The 9425-nt window shown below is 30.6% G+C and overlaps 1 protein-coding gene across 1 annotated transcript; it reads right to left on the bottom strand.

Annotated features, from left to right (window-relative positions):
- Nucleotides 1-3580: 3580 nt before the first annotated feature.
- On the bottom strand, nt 3581-7921 carry LOC107495819 (probable disease resistance protein At4g33300). Its single transcript, XM_016117017.3, has 6 exons — nt 7582-7921; nt 6576-7023; nt 5705-6102; nt 5156-5511; nt 4837-5048; nt 3581-4602 (listed from the first exon to the last, which is right to left on the bottom strand). The coding sequence occupies exons 1-6, from the start codon at nt 7822-7824 to the stop codon at nt 3776-3778; spliced, it is 2484 nt and encodes an 827-aa protein (XP_015972503.1). The 5' UTR covers nt 7825-7921; the 3' UTR covers nt 3581-3775.
- Between the last annotated feature and the right edge of the window lie 1504 nt (nt 7922-9425).

Here is a 9425-nt window from a genome sequence, read left to right as displayed (position 1 = left end):
GTTCATAACAAAGATAATAACTCAAGGTTAATGAAAAGAGCAAAAGCTTGCTAATTTCTAATTGATTCATTTAAAAAAAATAAAAAAAGGATAGAATTTTAATGTCCTTTAACCAATGGACAAAATTAATCTTGAGGCAATGGATATTTTTTCTAACTTTTGCAACTGCCGAGTACTTTTATATCTTTTACATGGAATTCTTCTAAAATTTAAATTTTATTTTAGAAAGTAAAGTATAATTTTTAATTATTCATTTTGTGATTTCAAAGAGTTAAAGTGACTAAATTCTTATTGTATTATTAAAATATTAAATTTAGATGTATTTTGGATGTTGTATCACCGTTTTCAATCCTCGTATTTCGGATGTATTGAACTAAAATAGAATACTCTTGGAGATAGAAGTGTGTATGAGTCGGGTGAAATCGAGTTTGAGGTGATTTAGATTCGGTTCGAATTTGGTCATAAACTTGGTTAAATTTATATACTTTCGGGCCACGATTATATCGGATAAAATCCAGGTAAAAATCGGCTCATTAACATTACATTACCTTGATATCTTCTTACAAGCTAGCATGTGAAAATATCCAAATTTCTAAGACTACAACCATTATTTGACATAGTAAAATTCACTTAGAAAAATATAACAAGAACTAACTTTTCTCTAAAATTAAAGGATAACCATAATCAATACTAATATTGTATAATAACACCAAATATTTAAATCAATACAAATAACACAATATTATGTATTAGTCTAAAATCTTATACATTTTAAACATAAAACATTAACTTATAGTCTTATAATAACTAATAACACAAAATATTAAGGTTTACAATACTTAAATTCTACATAAGAATAGCCATTATCCATCACTAATAACACAAAATATTAATTGTGTATGATAACCAGGCCACCGGACCGATTTCGGGTGACCCGAGCCATGTCCGGACCCAATCCGAAATAATGACCGGGTCTATTTTTAAGATCTTTATTCGACCTTAAACTCGATGAAATCACACCAAATTAGTCCCTAAAATAGTCGGGACCAGGCCAAATCTTCAAGTCGGACCGGATCATGCACACCCCTAATTTGAGATATGTCTCTATTTATATCTTGAATATATTCGAAATATAATTTACACATCTTAGTTTACAGAATAAAATCAAGATATAACTATTTTTAAAAGTGTCCTATTAAATTCAAGATGTGACTAAAGATATATTTTAATAAATTTTTTTATGTTTATTTAATTCAGTAAATATTATATTTATTTAATATAAATAAAAAAATCTCGTTAGTGAGCTTATCTAAGATAACTATGGAGATATTAGATATATGTGTCAAAAAGTGTTGAGAGACGCCACAAACACCAAGACCTGTTGGTTTAGATACTTAGATTGACCTATTTAGTCTCTCATTTATAGGTTGGTCTGTCTTATATTTTTTCTCTATTACTAAGATTTGAACCAAAAATGTTGACTACGGAATTAATTAAAGAACTTATTATCTTGATTAATCTTACATTAATTATTGATTTAAAAAATATTGATAGACATATAAATATCTCTTAATCTGTTAGTAGAGACAGAAGAAAAATAGCAAAAGTTATTTTTTTATTTTTAAATTATAAAAAGTAACAATAGAGTTTAGTACTATTTAAAAAAAAGAAATTAATTTTTTAAGAAGTTAATTCACAGTTTTTTAAACAATTAGAAATATATAACTTTTTTTTTATAAGTCATTCTATTATTTTTATAAAAAAAAATTCACTTCAAAACAAAAAAAAATTATTTTTATTTTTGATTTTGTAAAAAATATTTTTTATTTTCTGCTGGAAATCCTGGCTCTTTGCCACCATTTATAGTAAGTTATAATATATTTGTTGACCCTAATAAAAGTGGATGGAGTTCTAATAGGAGTAAAAATAAAAAATAAAAAATAACAACAAAATATATATTAACTAGAGGTGTGCATAGGTGGGGTAAAACGGGTTTGATGTGACTTAGATCCAATCTGAAATATATACCGGGACTATTTATTAGATCCGAATCCGGTCCTAGACACCTATACACTTTCGAGCCACGATTATATCGGTTGAAAATCGGGTCATTAATATTACATTACCTTAATACCTTCTTATAAACTAGCATGTGAAAATATTCAAATTTTTATGACTCTAACCATTATTTAACATGGTAAAATTCACTTAGAAAAATATAACAAGAATCAACTCTTCTCTAAAATTAAAGCATAACCATAATCAATACTAATATTTTCTAATAACACTAAATATTTAAATCAATACAAATAACACAATATTATGCCATTAGTATGAAATCTTATGCATTTCAAACATAAAACATTAACTTATAGTTTTATAATAACTAATAACACAAAATGTTAAGGTTTACAATACTTAAATTCCATATAAGAATAACTATCATTCGTCACTAATAATACAAAATATTAATTGTGTATGATGACCGGGCCATGGCCTGGATCAAACCCGAAATAATGATCGGGTCTATTTTTGAGATCCTTACCCAGCCCTAAATCCGGTAAAATCACACCAAATTAGCCTCTAATAAAATCAGGGCCGGGCCGGGACATGCACATCCCTAACATTGACACACATTTCATATTTGTTTTTTATTTTCACGTACCATATCATACACAATAAAACAACAATCACTAACTATACAATAATTTTTTTGACATTGCCATAAAGATTATTGTGAATTAGAATTTTATAACTATTCACCACACACAAAAACATAGTTATTCACTTGTAACAATGATAGAGTCATTCCCTTATTTTATAATATCTCTCCACTTTTTATGTATCTCTTCTTGTAGAAATATTTGTTTGATTTCTTTTTTTATGTTCTTTTCCATACGAAAGTGACAAGTATTTGTTATTATCGTTACTTTAATATCCATTTTCTTGTGTAAAAAAAAAGTTGTATTTTTTGAGTTATTTATTCAAACGCTACAACCTTAAAATAAGTATTTTTATAACTAAAAATTCAAATACAAAATAACTTATTTATAAGCTGTTATTAATAAAAATTTTCAAAAAAATTATTTAAGTTGTTTATCTAAATTAGATCATAATACATATTAATATTAATATTTTCATTATATCTAGTTTATGAAGTTTAAATTAAGCTTATTAGAAATAATAAATAGCATTCATATGTGAAAAAGACACGAGTCTGTTTTCTTGATAGATTTTCTTCAAGTGATTGTGCTTTAGTTTAGTTTTGAATTTTTTTTAAATAAAACATTACTTTTTGTTATTTGGATAATAGAAAAGATTGTAATATAAAAATATATAGAAAGTCAAAAGATTTTAGTCAAGCTTTTTTTTTTTTTTGTGTGCAATTATTGTATGAGTAGCTTTTGTATCTTTTCTCAATTTTATTTAAAAGTTATAACCTTTTTGCACATGATTTTATAAAGAAATGATTATAGTATTAATATTTGGACAAGAAGAATATATGCTTGGTTCGGCACTCTGTTTTGTTTGGCAGTGCTATGGTATTAATCAATAATATATTTTCAATATGTTGGAAGAGTTTGAAGTACATCTGAAATATCAGTATTATACTTTGGAATTTTAATCAATAATTCCACTTATATACACAATATTTTTAGTCAGTATATAAACATAATTTCTTACATAAAAGATGTCTATAGAGAGAAGACTAAAAATATATAGTTGATAGTTACAAAAAATTAGGGACAAGAAAATTGACACCAAGGTCAATGAATCACTCTTTAAGCCAATCCAAATCATAGTATTGCTCTGAGACTTTAATGTGGAGATTTGGCTTTGCCTTCTCAACCTCATTCCAAACCTCTTGTACCTCCTCATCACATATCACAAGCCTCAGATTCTTCAATGACACTGTTGATTTTGGTAAACTCTTAATCATAGGGCATTCCCTCATGTCAATCTTCTCTAAATTCACCAATTTTCCAATCTCATTAGGGAACATTGCAAGGTTAACACATTGAGATATGTCTATATACTTCAACTTAATCATGTCACATATGCTACTAGGAAGTGATTTCAGTTCTGGACAAGCATACAGTCTTAGTATCCCAAGTGATCTTAGCTTGCCTAGTTCTGAGGGCAATTTGGTCAAATTGTGACAGTTTGTGAGACTCAAGTTTTGAAGTGAATGTATCTCACAAATGCTTGAGGGTAATTCAGTAACATCATCACAATGATCAAGAGTGAGTTCACTTAGGTTAGGAAATGCTTGTGCTAGGTTTGCTTCTTTACCCTCTAAACTATTATTTAATTTGCATAGGACTATGAATAATTTCCCTAAGCTTTTCATTATAGTGCCTGATAATTGAGGGGTTGAAACTTTTTCAAGCCAAAGGCTTCTAAGATTGGTCAAATTCTGAAAAACTGATACATTGTGAAGGGAAGCATATGATGCACTATAGTTTATGATAATTAATGACCTCAAATTTGGCATTTTTGCAATGAAGGGAGGTAAGTAGTATTCATTGGATGTGAAATTGATTATCAAAACTTCGGCATTAGGAAACTCAAGGTGACACCAATCTTCTTCTTTCATTTCACCTGCAATGTTTAACATTCCTACTAATATGAATGGCAGAGCAAAGACAAAGAACAAATTGTCACAAAGATAAATTTCAAAGACTTGTTTAGATTTCAAAAGATTAAATTAGTAACAATCTCATCTTTGGAAAAACTAAACAAGTCTATAGTACCTAAAAAATGTATTTTAGGTGTTGAATTATCATTGTTCCAATCTTCTGACTAATTTACCATTGAAATCGAAATATAGTATACCTGTGTGAACTGAAACGATCTGAGCCTCAAATGGCCTGTCCTTATATCTCAACCATTGTTTAGGCAGTCGGCCGTGATCTTCTCGTTTAGGCATAACTAATCGGCGGCGTTCACGGATGCTGCTGCGATTGCTCAAATTAAGAGCAAGGTCTCTCAGTATATCATGCTGAGTAACAGATATCTCAAAGCAGCTGCTATACATGCCACCAGCACTGATATATTGAAATATCATATCCATATGGTTTAGAAATTATACTATCATTGTGAAGTAATCAAACAAAACAAAACAAATATAAATATCACATTTTAGCTTGCATACCGAGCTTCTTTCACTAATGTGAGAAGATTCTTGTTTGAGAGCTCCACAACAATTGCAAAAGCTTCTTTCTGATCAATATCATGGATTTCAACCCACATATTAGTGAGAACATCTAGTGGAATCTTCTTATCCTCTGGGAATGAACAAAGATCTAAAAAGCATTCTTTGATCATTTCTGGTAAGTGATTTGTGCTGATTGCCATTCTATCAATGAGGTTGATTTCATAGGATTCACCAATGCTTTGTCCTTGAGATAGCCTGTTCTTGACACTAGCCCAGAACATCTCGGTCTGATCGCGCAATGAAGCTCCGATCACTTTAAGAGCCAACGGAAGCCTTCCACATTCGGTCACAACCTGTTTTTTTTACATTGGATTCAAGAATCAGCAAAGAAATTATCTTTGGTATCATATATTTAATCACTCACGTGCTTCAAACTAATCAACTTAAACTTTTTGAATAACGGTACATATAATATTGAAAATAATCCAAAAACATGGTATTATTGAGCATTACATGCTTGATCAAAGTTAAGAACTAAAATTTTACCTGGTTGACCAAATTGCTATCAGCATCCAAAGGAATTGATTTTTGACCAAAAGCATGGTGACAGAACAAAGCTAATGCTTCCTCTTTACTCAGCAATTCCACTTCATAAGTAGCATTGAAAATTGTTGGAAATCTCTCTCTCGAAACCACAATGAACTTGCAACCATGTACTCTGCACACAAGATGTTCTAACACAGAGAGGGACCAAACATCATCAAGAACAATCAATCTTTGAACTTCACTCCTGCATTCAGTTTGTGGCATTCTTTGAGGAACAACATAATTTGAACTTATGAAGCCTTGGTTTCCCATAATGAAACCCCATATCTTTGCTCTTAGTTGCTCAACATTTGGAGATTGTGAGACTGTTAGGAACAAGATTCTTTCCTTGAAATGACCTGCAAAACTTAACCATCAAAACCAGTGCTAGAAAATTAAGAATTTCTCTTTATCCCAACATCTCTATCGTAGTCATATGCATTGGATTCAAAATGGTTCTAAAAGGTTACACAAGTCAATCTGGTCTCTTAAGGATTCAATAACTCAATTCAGTCCCTAAAAAATACCAATGTGAGTTTAGTTGGTCATTTCACACTCATAACCCTAATGTGCGAGGTAAATTGTGTCATTTTCATGTTTTTAATGTGTCATATAATACTTAATGGTGACACGTCAATTGAAAATTATCAGAAGAACAGATTTGATTTATATTGGTATTTCTTAGATAACTAAATTGAAGTATCAAATCTTTCAGGAACTAAATTGAATCATATATGATTTTCTAGGAATCAATCTCATCAATAACCCTATTCTTTTATAAAAGGAAAAGGCAATTGAAGTTGAAGATCTTCAAAAAGAATTGAAGGCTTACTTCTGACTTGTTCATCTTTGCATACTTCTCTAGCAAGTGTAGTCTTCCCCGAGCCACCAATCCCACAAATCCCAACAACCCAAATATCATTCCTTCCAATTACCATTTCCTTAACCTTCTTCTTTCCAAGTTCCAAACCTACACCTAAATTCCCCAAATTACCCTCCACCCCACTCTCATCCACCTCCATGCTGCTCACAGCCTCCTCTATCCACCCTCCTCCTCCCACTCCTATCTTCATGGCACTAAAGTACTGCTCTAGCCTCTGGTTCGACGCATCGACCCGGTCGAACCTCTCGGCCATCTCGACCCGGGCGTGGTGCACATCAGCCAATATGTGAGCTTGCATTGGACCTTGCACAAACCGTGACACGGTCTTCTCAAGCTTCTCCATCTTCTTCGCTAGCTGCAAGTTCTTGTACACGTTCCACCGGTTCGAATTAAGAACCTTCAACACATTTTGCACAGATCAATTTTAATATACTATCAATGTAAATTACATGTATATGAAATCACAAGAGTTATTGTCTGACAACTTAATTTATTTCTTTTCCATGCTGATACTAAATTAAACATTTATATAGAAAAAGCTTTTACACTAAATCACTACAATCAAGTTTACTCTATTCACAATAATTGAAACCGCTTGAATAATAAACAATATCCAAAACTATATCAGCAACTCTGTAGAATTTACTTCCATTCCAGCTTCACTGAAATTCAACTAGCCTAGTTTAACTCATCTTAGAATACTGGAACCTTCCATTCAAATAAACTCAAAAATCTTGTTATACTAAACGACTTAAATCAACTAAGTGTTTTTTTCATCAAAATGTTATGAACAGTTTTGTGTTGTTTTTCTGCACATCTTTCGAGACACTTTCTGTTAGAAGTAACTGTTTGTGCGTCTCGATCTGCGTGCAAACTAGAAATAACCGTTACAGCACCGAATAACATTTGGCAAAATATCACTGCATATATAAAAATAAGTGAATCGAAATTAAACCTTATGTGAGAGCTCGACGCCGGAGCGAAGAATCTCGGAAAAGCGGTCGAGCTGGCGCTGCCTATCGGCGGGAAGCTCGACGCCGGAGTACTTGATCTCTTGAATGGTAGGGAGTAGTTCGTTGATGTAAGTTCTGAGCTGATCAGCGCTTGTTCTGCAGAGGAGTGACTTGCGTGATATGCTTATCAGCATCTTCATGAGCTCCGTCGCGATCTCGCCGGCGAAGAAGTCGTTCAGAGCCATCTATCTATGTTTCTTGTTCTTCTCCGGCCTCTCTTTTGCTGCTACCATTCAGTGGTGGTAGCTTTGGTGATGCTGGTGGATGGTTTTTCTTTCTTGGTTGGTTTATTTATTTTGGAATATTAGATTCTCTACTGGGATACTTGAATTCACTATAATGCCCTTCATGCAATTATATGTCCTCGTTTTTTTTACTGAATACTGGGAGACTTAAACTTTGCGAATTTTTAGACGAGTATAAAAAAATTATGGTATTTAAACTATAATTCTATTCTCTATTTTGTATTTTATTATTGTGTACTTATACATAAATTTTAGCAATAAATGCTCTTAACTTCGTTATGGCATTTTGTTATTAATTTATTATAATATATTGCTTAGTATTTATATATTTTATTATATTATATGATGTATCAACATCTTCGTATTTTTTTTTCAAACATAATAAGTTATATTTTATTAATTATTAAAAAATAAAGTATAAAGATGTTTAAAAATTGGACATCATAATAAAAAGTAAAATTTTTTTAAAATAATACACTGAAAATATTCATCCAATGGTGTATGATTGAAAAACGAAGAAAAATTTTAAAGAAGAAAGAATGATAAATCAAATTAAATGAAACTAAGAATTTGCATCATAAAGATAACAATCTAAATTGGGAGTTCTTTAGATTTCACGAAACAACTTAACAGAACTTGCTTGAATGGTAGACGGCATTAAAGTAGAATCTTCAAAAATGAACTGGTTGCGAGCTTTTCAGTAATTTCAGCAAATAATGACAGACAATTGAGGATTACGGTCAACATTTTTTAACTGGTTAATCATATCTATTGATATAGTTCATCATGTCTAAAAGTCGTTAAGATTCTGTATAATATCATCTATGTATCGCGTGTTCTATCTATGTTTTTTAGTACTATATTTAAAAGAAAAAATATAATTAGTAGTAATATAGGAAAACATAATAGTGTATATGGATGTTAATTCATCCCTAGACATTGTAACAGAACAATCAGTTGTGTTAAAAGTTAAAACCTAGCATGGATAATATTTTGAGAACGAATCTCTTCATTTTAAGAGATCCGATATAATAAGAATAAATCTTGCTGACTTACACTATCGAGTAATTTGTTAGTACCAATTTCATCAATCCGACCATTAATCGATTAAATTAAATATAAAACTTCAACAAATTTTTAATAGTATAATTTAGATTCATTTAACTATTTAATTAACTACTCATCTTTGTGTGGTTTTAAACACTGCTTGTATCAGTCTCTGCCTTTTGTCAGTTTTTATACGTGTTCATTATTTGGGTTCTTCTTAATTTTTTAGTTATTTTTGTACCTCCTTAATCACTCACTACCTATAGTATTACTAGTAACCTTAGGTATTTTCTTCACTTCTCTAATTGTTTATATTGGTACAATCGTAATTTGCTTATAGAAATTAAATATTACCTTTCGGAAAGAAAAAAACACACACACGTGTCTTTAAATTTTAAAAATCTTCCTGTGACGTAGAGTAACATTCAACTTTTCCATAAACATATTGTGTATAGTTTTATTGTCATTAAGATTAAAGTTTATTAGCTTAATCA

The sequence above is a fragment of the Arachis duranensis genome, chromosome 6, assembly GCF_000817695.3.
Source record: "Arachis duranensis cultivar V14167 chromosome 6, aradu.V14167.gnm2.J7QH, whole genome shotgun sequence".
NCBI classification, from domain to species: domain Eukaryota; kingdom Viridiplantae; phylum Streptophyta; class Magnoliopsida; order Fabales; family Fabaceae; genus Arachis; species Arachis duranensis.
Note: the sequence above shows the minus strand (reverse complement) of the source record. Positions and strands in the feature narration are given on the sequence as shown.